Consider the following 20,442-nt stretch of genomic DNA (forward strand, 5'->3'; position numbering starts at 1 on the left):
CACACTGACAAGCACAGCTAGCGGCTCCCCTCGTGGGCCCTACAGTCTAGGCGGGGAGGATAGATAAACATGCAGTTAGAAGAGCACCAGGCAAAGCAGCCGGGATGGGGCAGGCTGAGGTTTTAAATTGGGCAGGGGAGTCGGGGTGCCTAGGGAGGTGAGATGTTACGTGGGATCCGAAGATCCACAAGACTCTTGCCTGTGACCACTGAAATGGTGGGACATGTCCCACGGTAGACAGGTGAGCTTTGGAACTGTGCATCAGGCGCCTTCCCCTGCATAACCTGCCCATCTACTTAAGAGTGAACCCGTATCACTTACCACCTGTCCATTTCTTCATGGTACTTATCCCTGAATTATTTTATCTGACCTGCTAGGATGCAACTCCCTTTTTTATTTTGCTGACAAGTATAGCCTAGTTGTCTAAACTGCCACATAGTATGTACTTCATAAACAGCTGAATAAACCAGTAATTCATCCATCTCTCTGATCAGCCTTTTTTTTTTTTTTTGAGAGGGAGTCTCGCTTTGTCGCCCAGGCTGGAGTGCAGTGGTGCGATCTCTGCTCACTGCAAGCTCCTCCTCCCGGGTTCACGCCATTCTCCTGCCTCAGCCTCCCGCGTAGCTGAGACTACAGGCGCCCGCCACCACGCCCGGCTAATTTTTTGTATTTTTAGTAGAGATGGGGTTTCACGGTGTTAGCCAGGATGGTCTTGATCTCCTGATCTCGTGATCCGCTCGCTTCGGCCTCCCAAAGTGCTGGGATTACAGGTGTGAGCCACCGCGCCCAGCCAGCTTTGATTTTCTTAAACAGCCAAGTGTTGTTCTTCCGCCACTCCAGCACTAGTGGTAAAGTTGGCATGAAATATGCTCCATTAAATATTCATTGAATAGGGATAAAACAGAGCCACACTACAGCTGGAGAAATAAGACAAATACTATTGTTCAGCCCAAGGTACTACTGGAGAACACTGGCGAGAAATGAATAAATGAATGAATGGATGCACACTTAGTTACGTGGGGTGGTCTTCAAAGTAGGAGAAATACTTTACAACAAAGGAGAAGAGCACAAAGTCAGGGAGACAGGAAAGGCTGCACAGCGGGCAGAACGATGCTGCTCTGGGGGCTGGTCAGAGTGCAGGTGGCTACACAAGATCAGGCAGGAGGTCGGAAATAAAGGTTCCCGAGTAGGGGACCATGTGACAAAAAAGCTGATAGGGCCTTATTTTAAAAATTAATTCATGGCCGAGTGCGGTGGCTCACACCTGTAATCCCAGCACTTCGGGAGGCCGAGACAGGCGGATCACTTGAGCCCAGGAGTTCGAGAACAGCCTGGCCAACATGGCGAAAGCCCATCTCTACCAAAAATACAAAAATTAACCAGGCATGGTGGTGCACGCCTGTAATCCCAGCTACTTGGGAGGCTGAGGCAGGAGAATCGCTTGAACCTAGGAGGCGGAGGTTGCAGTGAGCTGAGATCGCGCCACTGCACTCCAGCCTGGGCGACAGAGTGAGTGAGACTCTCCCCACCCCCACCCCACCCCCACCACACACACAAAAATTCACGCACTTGGTAAACTACCTAAACAGTTAAAAGGATGTGCATAACAGTGCAGAGCAAACAGCCTTGATCCTTGCCCCCCAGTCTCTCCCTCCACAGAGGCAGTGCTAACACAACATACAATTGTCCCTCAGGACCTCCCATGGATGCCAACTCCGAGAGGCTCGAGCCCCTGATGCAAAATGCATATAACTCAAAAACATCTTCTTGTATACTTTAAATCACCTCTGGGTTACTTACGATACTGAATGCAATGTAAATGCCATGTAAATAGTTGTTATGCAGCATTGTTTAGGAAATAATAACCGCCCCCCCAAAAAAAGGTCTGTATATGCAGTATAGACACATTTTTGTTTCTGAATATTTTTGATCCTTGGTCGGCTGAACTCATGGATGTAGAATCCACCACATGCAGGGGCAAATACTTCCAGGATATTCTATGCACATCCAGGCATACAACCAGTTCCATCCTGGTAGCATACTTCACAAACATATCCCCCCTCCAGCATGGCTGTACTTTCTTGTTTGTAGAGGCTGCACTGCATTCCACCGAATGTATATAGCATAATCTACCCAATAAAATGGGACCTTTAGAAAAATTAATCTGGCTTTGGGGGAATAGATGCTGCAGCAACAGCGTAGCAGGGCACCCTATGGCAAAGGAATCTCCCCTCCCGTTGCCCTGGATCACAACGCCCAACTCTGGGGTGTTGGTGGGCAGCTGTCACACGATCTGACATCTTGAGTAGGAGGTGACACAACACACTCTGGGCTCAGAGGCTACCTTAAGGTCTTGACGGCTGTGTGCAGGCACAATTGCTTCACCCACTGGCCCCTGGTCGCTACTGGACAGCAAACAGAAACACAGCCTCCAGGCCAGATAAGCCCGCCCTAGGGCCTACTGCCACAGGCACACCTGGCAAAGACGTGATGGTGGGGTCAGGATGACAGAAACAGTAGGCTTTGCAAAACCTGCAGTCCTCTCCATTGGGAGTATAAAAGACAGACACCAAGTGCAGTACCCAGCGTTGGACTGGATCCTCAAGCCACCTTAGGAAAGGGGACATGGGGACACAGAGGCCCTGAAGGAGGAAGTCACCCGCCCCTGGTTATGTGGCTGGTAGGCATGGAGCCGCAGGTGCACCACGCACTGCAGTACAGACCCCCAGGGGCCAGGGAGCACCAGCCGGGCTTTGCTGCTGGCTTTCTTGCCCACCCTGGTATCTGCACTATCACCTGCAGACACCAAGTGTGTCTTCCACCTGGAAGACCTAAGGTGAAAGCCCAAAGCTGCAGAGCCAAGTGCCCGTGCACTCCCGTTTTTGTGGTGTGAGAAAAGATACAGAAACTTCTTTACTTTGCGTAATGTGTGCGTTTTCAATTAAATGTATGCGTTGACTTTTGTAATAAGATTTAAAACAAACGAAGAAAAGTGCAAAAGCAGAAGAAAAAGAGAAGCAACAACTCCCAGGCCATCTGCTCACAGGCGTTTTCGGTGGTGAGCACCTGTGAGCAAGTGTCCCTGCCCTTACTCGGGCACACGGACTGGGTGTGGAAGGACACTGGTGCCAGCGTGGCCCCCAGGACAGTGACAACGGGTGCTGTGCAGGTGGCAGGCCACACGGGGCAGGGTGGCGCCGGCTCTTTCCTCTGTGTGCAGCTTTGGGAAGCAGCTGCCTGGTGGACTTGGGGAATGTGATTTCTGTTCTTCCAGGTCCTTCTATGGCCGCGGAAGAGTGAGTGATGGGAACACCTCTGGCTCCAACACTACTTGTTGGTTTTGTTTTTTCTTCACACAAATGAAAAACTCGGTTAGCATCTCATTTTAACTTAAATACCAGTTTTCTATGAAAGACAAAATGAAAAAATATATAAAAAGGTCACTTTATTTTGCCTTTTGTTTGGTAGGCTATCAATGCCCTTTAAAATCCTACTATTCAAGTACAAATGCTGATGTTTACAAAGTATTTACAATTTTAGTCTTGTTCCTTTCTATCTTAAAACACAACAGCTAACTGGTTACAACAGTTAACAAAATAATAATAATAAAGGTCACAAAAAGAGAAACCCGTCTTATCAGGCACCAAATCTGAACAAGGACTTGGATCCAACCTTCTGCTTCCCGCCAGATGCTTTAAAAACAGTCTGGCTTTCATTAGAATAAACGTCTCTGTTTAAAGAATAACAGGGCAACTGCTTCCCAGGGTCGCCAGTTAGAGTCTGACAGTGTTTGGGCTGCTGCCTTTACAGTCTGTGTTCTCAAAGTTTCCAACTCTTACTTGCCATATGGGAATGACCCAGATTCACAAGGGGAAGGCCTAGACAATAGCTTCCTGAATGCGTACTTAATTCTTAGGTTAGAAACTTTAACCTTTAAAATGGAAGGCCAAGAAAATAATACACTGAAAGGAGAATTTTTACTTACACGACTAAGTGAATTTAACTCAGGTCAATGGTAGCATCTAGAAGTTACTAAATTGAGTGCTACGAGTAAAAATATGTCTGTATTTTGTATTAGGGAACAGCCAAAGGAAACACACTTGAGAGACAGGAGACCCTCACTGACATGAGATCGGGGCGGGAACTCCACATTGCAAATATTCAGAATCCCGTTAAGCTCTCCAAAAAGGCATTTGAGAGATGTTGCTAAATTCTCTTGTAGTGTTTTAGATTAATAGAGCGCTTTTACTTAGACAGTTTTCTAGGATATTCTAAAATAAGTGCACCCAACATTTTATCTTCAACTATAAGGAAACTACCAAGATTTGGGAAAGACAAAAAAAATGAACAGGGCACGCAAATTAAAACAAATGACAAAGGCAGAATTCCTAGGTATTTCAGTTCTGCACATTTGCGGATGAGGAGGAGTAAAAATTTCCACTGGGAGCCAGATCCGAGGCGCACACAGCGGCCCTCCCTCCAGCAAGCTGCGCTCTCACGGCACGTGCCGAGCCAGGGAGAACGGGTTTGGTTAGAACAAACAGATTCCAGTCCTCTGCTTTGATATGTTCAACTAACTAAAAGATTAATTTCTTCTGTTTTTTCCAAGCTTGGTTTTTACTTTTCTCCAAATTTCTTATCAAGAGCTCAAGTGAGCTCCCCAGTTGATTTCACTGAATCCTGCTGTATCGCTGTCCACAGAAACCTGTGGGACAGAATACCTTCCTCAGTGTCACTTGAAGTGAGAGAATGGGGAGGAAGCAGATGAAATACAATTTAAAAACAGAAAATCTTTATTGTGCCGTAACTGATTTTTAGTATACAATAAAACCTAATATAACCTAATTTCCTGGGCCAAATAATGTAAAATAGGCCAAAATCAAGCCACAGCACAAAGGATATTATTGGATATGGACCTTTTTGCCTTGGTGAAAACTTCAAAGTAAGGAGACATTGTCAGCCAATCAATTCCACTAAAATTGCATTTATTTTCTTGTCATAGTAAAAAAAGGAAAACAGTAGCAAATACTGGGCTTCGTTTTCCCCCTCAACGGCACGCCTTCCACAACAGCACAGGTGGTTCTCTGCTTCACTGGCAGAACCACACAAGCTTATCCGAGAGAAAATCTGCTGTCACAAGTCCACAAGGAAGAGCTGACTGGGCCCACTGCTATAGCCAATACTTCCAGAATCACCAGCCCACCTTCGTCAAGGGGTGTCTGTCACATTCGTCCTGGCTCACTGAGCCCAGGCCTCATCGTACCCTCAGGTGTGACATCTGTACTACCATTGCCTCTGCGTGGTCCTCTGGGCCTCACGCCAGCCATGGCAGAGTGTCCCAAAGGTTCTCAGGAGCTGTTTAACACAGTGTCAAACACCAGCTTCCCCCGAAAGCTGGAGATGCGTCTTGAGTGCACTGAGTCGGGCATCAGTCCCAGAAGTTTCCATTAAATGAAAGCCAATCTCATTGCGGGGTAGGGCCTGGGGGAGGCCACTGTTGGCTGCTCTTTGGAATAACAATGCAATGACTGATCATTTCCCTTGAACACAGGCCAGGAACGTGCCTTGTATGTTTAGGTGGGTGTCAGAACATTTCTCTTAAAAGTTAAGTCACAAAAGGAAAGAACCATATTGGCTTTCTTTGGAATGGAAAACCAATCTCAGATGATTTACTTTAGACAGGCCTTCTCCTCTACGAAGACCACGAGGCATTTTTCAGTAAGGTATAAAGAACTAAACTCTGGCAGACACTGTGGAAGCCCACGTCTTATCTTTAGAAAGTCCACTGTATGCTCCTCACACACGGCAGACGGCTTCTGTGGTGCACGAAGCACTACATGCTCACAAAGAAATTCTAAATGGCTTTCAGAACACAGTACTATGGCTCTAGGGGACGGGTGCGGGTGGGGACTGAAAGGTGAAATGATTTAGAGGAAGCGTGTTGTCACTTTTTCCATGAGCCGCGTAGTACAGAGAAGGGGGCGCTCCATGAGGGCCATTTGTCTTGCAGTGCGGGATGCATTTTAATAAAATGATTACACTACTTTGTTTCAATTATGTCTTTCCCAGTGCTGAGTATCTTGCATGACATGGTCCCAAGGTTCACTAATAAAGCGTTTTCTGTGAGGAAGGTAGTTTTGCTTTAGATGAGAGGCAGCCCTGCTGCCTTGACTACTGGCACGGAGGCTTAGTAGGTGTTTTTAGCCTGACAGCAGGGACCCTCATCTGTAACTTGGGCTGCTGGCTTGGGCTGTCAGAGCTGGCGGGCACCTGGGCTGGGTTGGGAGTGCCTGGAGTCTGGAGCGGGGCCGATGCCGTGGTCACCACTTGCTGTTGAATGAGTTTCTGCTGAACCACCTGGGCAGTTGCGGTCACTGCAGGGATCATCTGCACCTGCTGCCCGGCCGCTGTCGCCTGTGTGAGTGCCACAGTCTGTGGAGAAGCCTGAGCCGAGAGAGTCAGAAAACACACATTGCCCAGGAAATTCAGTCCAGGGACAGGAAAATGGACGTTCTTTGGGATGGGGAGGACTCGAGAAACTTCACTGACTATGCTTTTGTGACATGGAAGGATGACCAGTCACACAACAATATGACCTCTGGTTTCCAACTAAACACAAGTGGAAAATTAAAAGATGGTTGCTTTTAGACTAACACCAGATGCCTCTTGGGAAAAGGGTGAGAGTTGGGTCAGGGACTGATTTTGTTGTTCTAGTAAAGCTTTCAATAGAGTTTGGTTTCTTGAAATCTATATGCCAGTGTGACTTTGAACAAAATTTAAAAAGTTTAAAGCACCGCTTTACATTTAAAGCACTGTGCTAAAGAGTCATCTTGTGGAGCATCAGTGACAACAGTGAAAGCGCCAGAAGGGCTTCTGTGGGAGGCAGGGCCACTGTGCCCACAGCGCCTCTGCTCAAGGGCAGGCCCCGAGCGGAGCCTGCTTGCCTGAGGCCTGTGCCTCCCTAAAACCACAGGGCAGCGTCTGCGACTTGCAGGACACACCTGCAATGATAGTGAACGAAGGGTCCTGGGAGTGAGCCCAAGGTAAGGCTCCCTCAGTATGGCTGACACAACCCCAAAACGCTTGTTCACTCTTCTTCTCATTATTAAGTGTATCTAGATTTTCCCCTGAAGTTAATGTTTTTGTGTGTATCACAAAAATCAAAAGTGATTCCCTAATCATGACCTCAGGTGAAAACAACCCATTCTCTGACCTGGAAAATATGAGGTTTCCACTTTGTCTATGCGTCCTACCTGCTGGGAAGCAGAGGCAACTTGCTGGATGCTGGCCACGGGTGTTTGCTGTTGAACAACTTGAGGAAGTTTTGCAACCTTTGACAAAACAAAAAAAGCCAAACATAGAATTCAAAGGAGTATGTGCACAAAAAGAGATCTTTCCTCCCTTTCTGTCCTTCTCAGTTAATGCAAAAAACACAATGACCAGGTGACACAAAAGAGCAATTCTCGTAGTGTGCCCACCTGGAGCAGTGAGAGAGCAAGTCGCTCCACTGCACGGTGAGTCAACTGACTGCCTCCCCAATTTGCCATCACTCATCATTTAAGCTTATTTTTGGTCTCATATTTCAGACACATTTTTTCTTTTCACAAAAACTACTGCAAGTTTATATGAAAGAATTGGACTGAGGATGGTAAGTATTTGAGCGTCTTGTGAGTCCCAAGGGCTCTGCATGTGACAGGCCTGGACGATGTTCCAGTAATGAGCTGTACAGTGCAGCTCAGGCAGCCAGCTGAAGTGGGGAGCCCGGAGATGCACCAAGGTTTTGAGGCTGGTAATTTTATCATTTTTCTCCATTTTTCTTAGTCATGATTGAGATCTATTTATAAAGCAACGCTTCCCGCCCAGTGCCCACTTTCTGTGCACTTGCTGCTGCTGCATCTCCCGCTGTCTTGATGTAGTAAGAGGCTCTGGGCCACCTGTGTGTCCTATCAGCACCACTAGAGGGCGCACCCAGAAAACAAGAGAGGCTCCAGCGTGGGCAGCTGCTGGGGGCCCTGATTTCAAGGGCCCTCCCTGCACAAGGCCCTCATGGATTCTGGTCTCTTGGTGGATCCTGTTACTTATAGAACACGGATGAAAATAATATTTCACAAGATAATTCTGGGAAAAATGTGAAATTATATGATTTACTCATACACGAACAAAGGTCCAAATAAATGTTAGTTCTTACTAAAATTGAAATCAATCAGAAGGCATTTACTAGTTTACTGTCACTTAAACAATTATAAATAAAATTCACTAAGATAAGAAGTGCCCTGAGTGCCCCCTGTGGAACTGCTGGGAAACAAAGATGTGACCGGTGCTCCAGGGCCCATCTCAAGACCACAACGGTCCAGGACTTACTTGGCACAGCACTGAAAATCCTGAGACGTCTTAAATAAAGCACTAGGAAGAAATCTTAAATGTACCAAGAAACCTGCAAAGAGGAACTGCCAGTCTCCAAACCTAAGCACAGGCGGGCACCACGAGTCACGGAGCAGAAAAGCTGCACAACCTCTGCCTGGGATCACCGGCCGCACGGAGACGCACCCCATGATCTCCAGGGTCGCACAGGACACAGCTGACCAGACACCAGGTATAGGCCAGCTCTCGGTGGGGAGCTCGCAAAAGAGCCCCGTGCTACCGCCAGCTGCCATCCTGGAGGGAGACATTGTCCCCACAAAGGTACCCAAAAGCTGCAAAGAAAGCATCCCCTTCCTCCAGTGGCATCTGTAAGAAAAGCACCTGCCCTAAGCCTCAGTGCCGGGGAGGAGAGAGGAGGAGACACAGATTCAGAGGCCAGGTGGGTGACACCTGAGCGCGGAGCGAAAGGCTGAGCCACACACCGAGCAGCGTTCCTGTGGCACCTGAAGGTGCCCGCAGAAGCAAAACTCCACCTTTGCCCCAGGCCACGAGGAGTCCCTGCAGATGCGGCACATTTCAGACAGGGAAATCACCAGATCCAGAAAAACACCTTGCTCACTCTGTGAGACCTGGAAACAAGAGACTATAAACAGGCATATTTGGGAACTTCTGAAAATAAAGTAATAAATCATCAAGATAAAAATTTAACAGACAAGCTTGAGAGCAGATTTGACTTAACCAAGGGAAAAATGAGTGACTGAGGAGACAGAGCGAAAGACATGACTCAGAATATAGTACAACAAGACAAAGACACAGAAAATATAAAAGCTGCTGAGACCTGGAGGGCACAGGAAGCAGGACAGGGGCACCATGTAAACAGACAGTGGCTGCTCATTTCCTAAAGACATGAGAGAGACTGCCCGAGATTCAAGAAGCTGGAGCATCAGAATGAAACTGCAAAACAACGAAGACAAAGACAACGTCTCAATAACAGGCAGACGGTGGGGAAGACAGAGGTGACTCTGGAAGAGCGAAAGGCTGGACAGACACCGGCTCCTCTTCAACAACAAAAGCAGCCACGGTGAGGAAATGATACCGTGAATGCACTCAGAAAACAATGCTGACTGGGCGCGGAGGCTCATGCCTATAATCCCAGCACTCTGGGAGGCCGAGGCAGGTGGATCACCCGAGATCAGGAGTTCGAGACCAGTCTGGCCAACATGGTGAAACCCCACCTCTACTAAAAATACAAAAATTAGCTGGGCATGGTGGTGCGCGCCTGTAGTCCCAGCTACTCGGGAGGCTGAGGCGGAAGAATCTCTTGAACGTGGGAGACAGAGGTTGCAGTGAGCCAAGATAGTGCCACTGCACTCCAGCATGGGAGAGTGAGCCTCCGTCTCAAAAAAAAAAAAAAAAAAAAAAAAAAAGTCAATCCGGAATTCTGTACTAAGCAAAACTGTCTCTCAGGAACAAGAGTGACACACAGGCATTTTCAAGCACTAAAGGAAATTCCAAAGGATGGGTCAGGTGGAAGGAAAGTAATTCCACATAAAAAGTCAAAGATGAAAAAGGACAGAATTATGGCTGGGCATGGTGGCTCACGCCTGTAATCCCAACACTTTGGGAGGCCGAGGCAGGTGGATCACGAGGTCAGGAGTTCGAGATTAGCCTGGCCAACATGGTGAAACTCGTCTCTACTAAAAATACAAAAATTAGCCAGGCCTGGTGGCATGCGCCTGTAATCTCAGCTACTCAGGAGGCTGAGGCAGGATAATCGCTTGAACACAGGAGGCGGAAGTTGCAGTAAGCCAAGATCGTGCCACTACACTCCAGCCTAGGCGATGGAGCAAGACTGTGTCAAAAAAAAAAAAAAAAGAAAAGGAAAAAAGGAAAAAGGACAGAATTAAAACGCACGGTAACAGCAGCATTTGAGATGAATAAACTGAGCTACTGTGTGATAAGATCATTGCTGGAGAAAAGGGTAGAGGCAATCGTTAACTTCATACTCTGATACAGAACTGTGCACATGGAGATTTTAGGGTAACCACTTAAAGAACAGAAAGAAAATATATAATTTTTCACCGGCAGAGGGGAAAAAATTGACAAAAAAAGAGAAGGTGGCCCAAAAGAAGGCAAGGAAGGGAGGAAAGAAAAAATAGAACAAGCAAGACAAAGAGTCCAAACAAAAGAGAGGCCAGAAATTCAAATATACCCACCCTTATATACAGACAAGTGGACACGTGCTTCAGGTAAGAGTCAGAGACGGAAAGCCTGACCTCACAACAGCGCCGGACCTGCCTACGAGCTGCTCACAGGAGGTGATGAGGGGCACACAGAGAATGGCTGACAACAAGGAGGGAAAAATATAGACCAGAAACTTCCAACAGGAGGGTGGTGCTTTACTCATACTAGGAGAATAGGCTTCAAGACCAGAGATACTACTGAAGATAGTAAGAGTCATTTCAAAATAACAAAATTTAAAACTTTAAACTTAAATGTGGCTAATGAAAAGCCTTCTAAGATACAAAGCAAAACCAGAGAGAAAGGTAAGGAGAAACATAAAGGCATACTCAGAATGCTCAGAATGGGACATCTAAACACGCCTTCTCAATAACTAGTAACACAAGTGATTGGCAGGACACAGAAGACTGAAATGACACAAACAGTAAACTTGACCCAGTTACAACAAAATCATCTCACAACTGAACCCATCCTGAAGACTGCTTTGGAAGGACACAGACAGACCATTTTTTAAAACTGACCGTATTTTGGACTAGATAGCAAGTTTCAACAAATTTCAAAGACTGAAATCATTCAGACCTCATTCTCTTGACAATACAATGAAGATTTATTTTCAAGTCAATAATAAAAAGTAACTGGAAAACCTCACCTGGAAATTAAGAAACACTTCTAAAAAGAACCCAGGCAATAAAGAAGAAATCAAAATGGAAATCCAAAAACATTTAGGACTGAAGGAAAACCAAATAATAAAATTTGTGAAATAAGCTCAGGTGGTATTCCATCTTAATAAGTTAGAAAATGAATAGCAAAATAAAAGAAAGGAAAGGAAGTAAAAACCCTGGCAAAAGCCCGGCATCATGGCACACACCTGTGGTCCCGGGCCCTCCGGAGGCTGAGGAGGGAGAACTGCTTGAGTTCAGGAGTTCGAGGCCACCCTGGGCAACAAATGCAGGAGCCCATCTCAGAAACAGACCTGACAAGGCAGGCAGAGCACATGACCGAGGCTGCGCTGCCCCGATGCCGTGAGGTGGCACACACGAGAGCAGCAACTGAACTCATCCATGCACAATGACAACTACCACAGGACCCAGTGAGTCACCCCAGAACACAACCATGATTGAACATCACAAGATTCAATGACTATAACCCACTACAACAGTCCATCTGTCCACTGTACTAACAGCCCTCGGGCACACCTGTACTCATGGGGCTTGCTTTATTGGAGGAGACAAAATCACCTGAACAAAGTAACTATAGTATTTGTTGAAAGTGATAATACAGAAACAGAGAGCAGAAAAGGTGAACAGGAAGAGAGACTGTGAGCAAAGCTGGTAGGGGCACACCTGCAGAGGAGCAAGTGCAGAGGGGTGCACAGGCCAGGAGCTGTGGGCAGCAAGGCTCTGCAGGAGACATCCACACCCCCGACCCACCCACACAACCACAAAGTATTCCTGGGGGACGGATGGCAAAAAGGAAGCAGGAGAGATGGCAACAACCAGGGAAGGGTGCAGAGGAGGAGCTGACAGTAGAAACAGGAAGTGGCTGCTCCACGTCTCTTCTGGAAGTCAAACACACACAACTGCCTACCAACAGGCTGGACCTGTATGGATGACTGTAGGGGTTTCTCAAGTAGGCTAAAGGTCTGCAGAGACAGCTGCCCTTCCTGAGCCGACGCCTCTGGTAGGAGCAGGTCAGGCATACACACCTGAGCCCTGAGGGATCAGACATCTCCTGGATTTGCCAAAGGCAGGTAGGATGAAGAATCTGGAACTCAGGACAGTAAGTGGCTGCAGACATGAATCTGTGTATCATTCGCACCGAGACAGGACTTAAAGCTTTGAGGCTAAAGGAGATGTGTAAGGGACGGAGGGAGTTCATAAACAAGACAAAAGGCACCATAACAAAGAGGAACAGAAACTTCAAGCAAAGTAGAAAAGAACAGAATTTTCTTACTCTGACAAAAACACAGCAAACACCCTACTTCACGGTGAAATACGGACTCTGACATTCACCACTGTGCTGCAGGTCCCAGCCAGCACAGTAAGGCAGGAGAAAGCAAGGGTTTAAGACGGGAGAAGTAGATCGTCACGATCTACAGGTGATACAACTGTACACAAAGGAAATGCAACAAAACAAAACCAAATCCTAAGATAAATTATGCAAATAACCAGAACTAGCAAGGCAGCCAGAATAAAAAACCAATGTACAAAAATGCACAACAGCCAGAGACAGAAAATGGAAATTAAAAGCATACCATTTACAAAAGTATCAAAAAATACTGATTACTTAAGAATAAAACTAACATAACCTATAACACTTTCACAAAATATTAGAAAACTTCATTAAAAGGCATTTAAAAAGTAAGAAAAGATGCATCATACTGGTGAATCTGAAGGAAAGAATGTAAAGATGTCAACTCTCCCCTAAACAGCTACAGAATCAATGCAATTCTAGTAAAAACTTTCAGCAGTTTTGATTGTAGTGTATGAACTAAGCTAACTAAAATTAACACAGAAGTGGAAAGAGCCAAGAATAGGCACGCTACGCCCAAAGAAGGGTGTGGTAGGGGTACTCGCCCTCCAGACACCAAGTGTCACTGCCACTCATAGCGAGAGCACAGTGGGACCAGCATGGCCTCTGAGACAAGAAGCCCTGAACATCCCCACAGGATCTCGGGTGGAGGCGGCACTGTGGATCGATGGATGACAGAATGGGCTTTTAAATAAGTGGGGCTGAAAACAGGGTATTCATAGGGCACATCAAATTGAATTCCTGTTTCTATCTCAGACCCAAAAACCAATTCCCAGAGGATGTAAGACTAGCTGAGAAGGTAAAACTCCCCTGCTCTAACTGAATTCCTGTTTCTATCTCATACCCAAAAACCAACTCCAGGAGGCTGGAAGACCAGCTAAGAAGGTACAACTCCCCCACTCTTAGAGAAGGATGCAGCGAGGTAACTCCATAAGCTCTGGGAGGAAGCAGGACATAAAAGCTCTAGGCAGAGAGGAAGACGGGAGGGCACACTGCACACATGAAATCAGGAACTCAGTTCTCCCAAAGACACCAGGTAGAACTTGATGACCAAGAAATATAAAAAAATATCAAAAAACAAAATAAAATATATTTTTTAAAAAGACACCAGGAAGGGAGAAGAGGAGGCTGGAACTGGGAGAGGGCAGCTGTACCCCACAGAGCTGGAGATCGACACCCAGAACATGAAGGCAAAGCTGGTGATAGCCGGAACAGGCACCGGCAGAGAGGAGCCTTCCCAGGAGCCAGAGGGGGTGAAACCTGAAGGCCAGGACACACTTCCCTCCAGTACACCAGCCAGTGCAGCCGCCAAGGGCTGGGAGCTCGCAAAGCCCGCGAGACACACAAGCCAAAGGCCAGGCACCCACTCCTGACACTTGGGCCCTCGCCCTGTTCCCCACTCACCTGGATCTGGGTCTGCACTTGCTGGGCCCCAGCCAGTTTCTGGGCCTGGGAGATGGGTGTGGTAAGAAACTGGGTCTTAAGGGCCGGCTGTGCGGCGTAGGCAACCTTCTGCTGTGCGCCAGGGGCGGTGATCTGCTGTGCGGTGATCTGGGGAGAGACTGCGAAATTAGGGCCGCAGAGACCACGCCGTGCTCAAGACTCCTGCTCGCTCTGGGCCCTACGGCAGAACCCAGCCCCTTTCCAGCCTACCTCCCAGACCGACCCTGTGCATACCCACATGTCCTGCCCCCTGTCCCATCCCTGCCACTGCCTCCAGGCCCATCTCTGCCCATGCAGCATGGCCACCAGCTTCTCCTCCAGGAGGCCTGGCCGTTGCCTGCAGCCCACCCCACCCGGGACGCTGCTCCCTGCATAGTCGGGCTGGTGGGGCACCCTGACACCCTTGTCACACCTGCACGGGGCTGCTACTTAGGTGACTGAAAATGATCACAATCTCTCAAATCTAATTTAAAAACTTGGCAGACATAGAGAAAATAGTACACGGGGTAACAAACCGGTATGCACAATTTTTGCATATCGTATCGTGTACATCTGAAGTTTACGTATCTGCTTTATCAGCCATGCTTATGGGTAAACAGGGGTTTTTAACATCTAAGGATGTTTCTGTCCAATCGTAGGAACACACAGCCCAGCGCTTCAGCTGCAGCCCTCCACTGCTCCCTCAAGCACAGCTCAAACCTGAGCGACCACACCCACCTGTGCATCAGCATGGCCACGTCTGCCCATGGACCACCATGACGCACCCAGGGGCTGCTGACCAGGCCCAGGAGGTAAGTCCCAGTACTGTCTCCTTCTTCCAGAGGTAAATAAATGCAGATGATCATCCCGACCCAAAGGACACGCACTTCCCTGCAGCGGTCGTGCCAAGTGGGGATGCAGGCTGGTCTTTGGAACCCGGCCACGGCGGAGCTGGTGGCATTACCCAGACACCCTGTGCCTCCCGGCCTTGTGTCCCCTCAGTGCTCACTCCCTCTCCCTCTGGGTTCCAAAGGACAGCTCTGCTTCTAGCTCCCCACAGAGCATGCCATTGCTGGCAACCAGCAGGGCTTCACCCACAGGGTCCCTGAGCACTGGTCTTCTGCAGGAGGTAGCAGCGGCTCACAGCACAGCCAGTGTCCAGGTGGTGTGGCACAAAGAACCCTGGGCCTGCTGGAGTCAGCCAGCTGCCTTTTACTGGCCCTGTGATCTGGGCAAGTCCTTTTCTCTGAGCCTCAGTTTCCTCAAAACAACATCCTCCGTCTTGAGGATAAGCACCAGGTGCCTGCAGGGGTCCAGCGCAGCGCTCAGGGAACAGGGCAGCTCCCCGCATAGCCACGTGGCTTCCCATCAGAGCCCGCCTTCTAGCTCTAGCCAGAGAGCAGTGCCAACAGAACGTGGGGTCTGAGGGCCCACACCAGCCATCTGAAGCCTGGGACTTGGGCTGGGTGCCACCTATGAGCCACCATGAGCAGAAGTCCCTGGAGGCAAAGCTGTCTCACCACCGTGTCCCCCTCACGTCCTTCAACACAGCACTGGCTGCTGAGAGGCACAGGTATCATCTCAGGGAGCTGGCTGCGCCTGTAGACGCCCTTGGAGCCCAGTGCCCTGCTGTGCCCCCATCCACGTCGGGCCCTGGCATGTGTATCTCCCCTTTTCCACCAATATGCACAGAGGCCACATTCTCTGTCTGGGGTCCAGACTGTGCGGTGTCCCTGTCCTCCACTAGGAGTCCAGGCGGGTTCTGTGGTGTGAGCTGCGTCTGCTTCCCTAAGCCCACTGGCCCGCATCATGCAATTGCACTCCCTGTGTCTTCTGTCCCAATGCCATGCAGGCTTCTTTTTTTTTTTTTTTGAGACGGAGTCTGGCTCTGTCACCCAGGCTGGAGTGCAGTGGCGCAATCTCAGCTCACTGCAAGCTCCGCCTCCCGGGTTCACGCCATTCTCCTGCCTCAGCCTCTCCGAGTAGCCGGGACTACAGGCGCCCGCCACCACGCCCGGCTAATTTTTTTTGTATTTTTAGTAGAGACGGGGTTTCACCGTGGTCTCCATCTCCTGACCTCGTGATCCGCCCGCCTCGGCCTCCCAAAGTGCTGAGATTACAAGCGTGAGCCACCGCGCCCGGCCAACCTGCAGGCTTCTTCCCTGGAACCCAGCCATCCTCACGGACTATACCCCCTCCACCCCCCTGCCAAGACCTCAGCCTCACTTGTCACATCACACACAGCATTCACCTTTCAAAGGAAGGAGAAACCAACAGGGGTGACTACCCTAGCACCTCCAGCCCTTGAAGCCACCCTCTGAAAAGCCTGGGCCGCCACATGGGGCTTTGTCTGCTCAGGACCCTTTCCTCCAGCAGCAGCTTTGGCTTGGCATAGACCCAGAAGTGAGAAGCCCCTAGCCCTGGTACCTTCTGCTGGACGGCTGCCGGGCCCTGGGCAGCCTGGGGCTGGATGGCCTTCTGCTGCTGGACGGCCTGCTGCTTCAGCTTCAGCAGCTGCTGCACGTGCACGGGCTGGGCCACCACGGTCTGTCCTGCAGGCAGCAAAAGCCCCTTAGTCAGCACATTGGAAAAAGAGCTTGAGGCTCACACCAAGCTCTGTTCCAACTGACTCACCGCTACAGAAAATAATACACTACGAAACTCTATGGAGACAAGTAAGCCATCCCTTAACTACATTAAAATGTTTCTGGGTTCACAAATTACACTTAAATTAAGACGGAAATTTCAGACTGTTAACAGTTCAATTGAGGACCCAGCCTTGTGCCTGGAAAGCGCCAAGGCACGTTTGTGCTAGAACACATGATGGCACACTCAAGTGGGTGGGTGTGAGGAAAGAACGTGGGTTGCTGGTGACCACTGCCACCAGAGAGGCCTGTGAAACCGGGCTCAAGCCCAGGAGGGGAGGGTGTGCTGGGGCCGGCACCTGCTGCCTTCTGTGGCTGACCGATCGCCACGCTGATCCCCGCGACGTTCATGGGCAGGGTGGTGACTCCCGGTGAGGAGACCACAGCTGCCGGGACGGACACCACCGGAGGCTTCGCCAAGGCCACCTGGGCTGGCTGGGGTGCCTGGGTCTGCATCTGCCCTTGCGCCTGCAGCTGAGAAGTGGGAACCCGGGTCTAAACAGTAGAAATAATGGGAGAGTCCAGAGAAATTCAGGACATGGTATGTCTTTCCAAATACTTCTCCACAAGAGGTCATGCCATGAGAAAATTCGCAAAGATCAACAAAGTTTAAAGTAGCCCAACAGGAAAGGAAAAATGAGAGATCTGCGCGCTGCAGGAAAATGTCGAGTCACAGGTCAGCCCGCGCTTCTGAAGCTCCCACAAGACCTGCAGGCTCATCACACGTGCTGCTGCGTCCAGATGTCAGTGATCTCGCGGGACATCACCTTCACTTCCCTCCATCTCCTGAACCAGTAACCGCATCCTGTCCCGTTTCCCACAGAAGCCTTCACTTCCTGTTCCTTCAGTGACCACTCAACATCAGCCCGTCCCTCTCTTCAAAATGACTGCCTCAGCCTCCCGTCCCGCATTTTCTCTTAAGTTACCATTTCAAAAATGGTAAATGGAAGTACTTCTATTTTTGTATGTATAGAGACTAAGATTACATAAGAAAATACAAAGTAAAAATTATCCACACTCCTCAAACTACTCACATCGAATATTAAAACTGGTATTTAGCCTTCAGCCACTGTTCACATCTGCGTGGCTCACCGTGAAAGTGTGCAAAAATGACATGAATTATAAATATTTTGAAATCTGTTTCTCTTCTCTTTACAAAAAACCACTTTCAAAGTTGCTTAATATTCCATTGTTTGGATGACACATAATTTACTTAATGAAATTCTTAGTAATGGACATTTAATTTCCTCTAACATTCATGAAGCAAACAAGCTTGTATATTCATCACTTTGTAAATGTTCGGTTATTTCTCCAGGACATAAGAGGAGTGTTTAGTTAAATAAGCATGCACATTTTTATAGCTTAATTACCAAAATCCTCTCCAAAAAAAGGCCACTGATTCCTGTCCAACAAGACCCCTGTACCCTGGCTACCACTAGGTGTTACCACCCTTCTCAGTGAATTTGCATTTTTGTGAACATGAATGAAACCAAGCACCTTTTTGTAGTTTTTTATCCACTTCTACTCACTCTGTTGTGGAGGGCTAGCCCCGCCCAGGGAAGACCCAAAGTTGGGGTCCAGCACCCACACAGCTGAGCCTGAGCACCTGGGTCCCCAAATCCTAGCTTGAGTTGCAGTTGACTGGTTGGGGAATTTGGGTGGGAACTTAGCCTATGTGCCTCAGTTTCTTAACCTGTAAAATGGAATTAATAGTAAGACCCTTATCCCTGCCTGGGGAAGTCCATGAGCGCTGGGCCAGGTGAAAGACACAAGAGAACGAAGGGCAAAGTCTAGCTCAGGGTGAGCCTCCAACAGGGCAGCTGTCACCAGCACCCCAGCTGAGCTCTAGTCATGGTGCAGTGACGCTGCCTGCCCCGGGACGCTGGCACCTGCCGAGAGCCGGTCTTCCCGGACAGCACTTGGGCCTGATGTCAGTCCCTTCTGAAATCTCCAAATGCTCTCCCTGCCTACAGTGGTCACCTGAGGGCAGCTTCAGAGACGGCCACCTGCCCATGCCTACAGCTTACATGCACAGCACCGTCTGCTCCAGCCACACAGGCCTTGGTTCCTGCACGCTCCCTCAGCAGCACAGGGATGCCACGCAGGCTGCGCCTCACTCTCCACCCCCCTCAGTTCAGGCCCTGAAAAGCTTGGTGATGCCTGGATGGGCTCTGGGAGCTGCTGCTGTGTTAATGTTCCACAAGTGGTGAGTCCCGTCCTCTGTCCAAGGGGTACTAAGTTCTCAGGGAAAAGATCCCATCTCACACTCACTCCTGTAACACATGACACGCACCTGAGCAAGCGCAACAGCTGTGTTAAAACAGAAAAAGATGCTGCTTTTGGAAAACAAACAGAAACTGACACTTACGAGCCGGGCCACCTGGAGGTTGGCCACGGTGGTGCCCGTCAGCAGGGCACCAGGCCTTGGGGCCGTGACCGTCGTGAGCTGGGGGCTCTGCTGCTGTGGGGGCTGCGAGGCCTGCACTTGCACTTGGGCTGTTGGCTGCGGGGGCGCAGACTGGGCCTGTGGCGGTGGGGGCTGTGGGGGCATCTGCAGCTTCTGCTTCTGCATTTTGATGAGGTGTTCCTAAAATACAAGCAAAGTATCTTCTCTTCAACATTAACTGTGCTCCATTCTTTAAGTAGACATCTTGATCCTAAGCCACCCCTCTACTGCCCATTAAATACCAAAGCAGACACCTGCTACCATGCAGCATACAGACCGCCTTCCATGGGGTGCCCAGTATCTTCCAGGTGTTCATTTATTAAAAATGAGCATTTCGTCGGTGAAAACTACAAACAGACATTCTGACTGTTCAGTTCATAGCAAAATTTCTATTATCCCTCACAAACAAGTCGATTTAAATCTGTAGCGCCACACTTATTTATTAGTTTTTAAGTTCAAAAAACATTTTAAGAAAAAAATTTTTAAGAAAACCTATACTGAGTTGATCATGACTATCAAGTCTCTTTTGAAATCCTGAAAGTGAACTGGTTTTGAAATGGATTTGGGAGAGGACAGAGTGAGGAACGAAGGAGACAGGCAAACAGCTGGCACACAGAGCTCCTGGAAGCCAAGGCTGGGTGGTAGCCTTGATGTTGAAGGCACTGGTGTCTCAGTGGATGAACTGGGGCAAGTGACAAGGCACCTGTGTGGCTGTGGGCCAGGGGGTCAAAGCCCAGCTCTGGCTCCCTGATAGTTGCCTCTGCTGGGCCCGGAATTCTTGAGCACAGCGTTCTAATTTAGCACTGTCCAGTGGCACTTCCTGCAGGATACAAGGGGGCTAGGCGGGGACTGCCCAGGGTGGTAGCCACAGCCACATATGGCCACGCAGCCCTCGAGGGATGGCTGGTGTGACAGGAATAGGACAAGCTCAATGTCTAAATTCCACCGACAGCCCTCCCGACAGCCCCAGGAGGGGCCCTCAGCTGAGTGTGCATCTCCCGCAGCCCACTTCCTCCCTTCCAGACCACGGAGAGGCCCAGACTCAAGCACTCCGGCAGGCCCAACAGTGAGCTGAAACTTCAAAATATTGTCTTGTCTTTATTCCGTATGTTTCTCTGGTTACTTTCTATGACAAGTATTAATGATTTTCCATTTATGGTAGGACACAACATTTCCTTTTTTTTTCCTTTGAGACAGAGTCTTGTTCTGTCGCCCAGGCTGGAGTGCAGTGGCACGATCTCGGCTCACTGCAACCTCTGCCTTCCAGGTTCAAGCGATTCTTGGGCCTCAGCTGGG

At 49.0% G+C, this 20,442-nt stretch overlaps 1 protein-coding gene across 15 annotated transcripts in view; it reads right to left on the reverse strand.

Annotated features, from left to right (window-relative positions):
• Positions 1–4,968: 4,968 nt before the first annotated feature.
• The window catches only part of LOC116477670 (E1A-binding protein p400), a 133,124-nt gene continuing 117,650 nt past the window's right edge, over positions 4,969–20,442 (reverse strand). For 14 of the 15 annotated variants that reach the window (XM_032168241.2, XM_058425896.1, XM_032168245.2 and 11 more), the window contains 6 exons: positions 19,069–19,287; positions 17,000–17,195; positions 16,483–16,607; positions 14,038–14,184; positions 7,254–7,331; positions 4,969–6,444 (listed from right to left, as the gene is read on the reverse strand). In XM_032168241.2, the coding sequence (XP_032024132.1) occupies positions 6,172–6,444; positions 7,254–7,331; positions 14,038–14,184; positions 16,483–16,607; positions 17,000–17,195; positions 19,069–19,287 (1,038 nt within the window). In that variant the 3' untranslated portion in view covers positions 4,969–6,171. The remainder of the gene's footprint in view (positions 6,445–7,253; positions 7,332–14,037; positions 14,185–16,482; positions 16,608–16,999; positions 17,196–19,068; positions 19,288–20,442) is intronic. The other variant, XM_058425890.1, reaches the window with a different exon arrangement.

This window comes from Hylobates moloch, unplaced genomic scaffold, assembly GCF_009828535.3.
Source record: "Hylobates moloch isolate HMO894 unplaced genomic scaffold, HMol_V3 SCAFFOLD_12, whole genome shotgun sequence".
NCBI lineage: Eukaryota > Metazoa > Chordata > Mammalia > Primates > Hylobatidae > Hylobates > Hylobates moloch.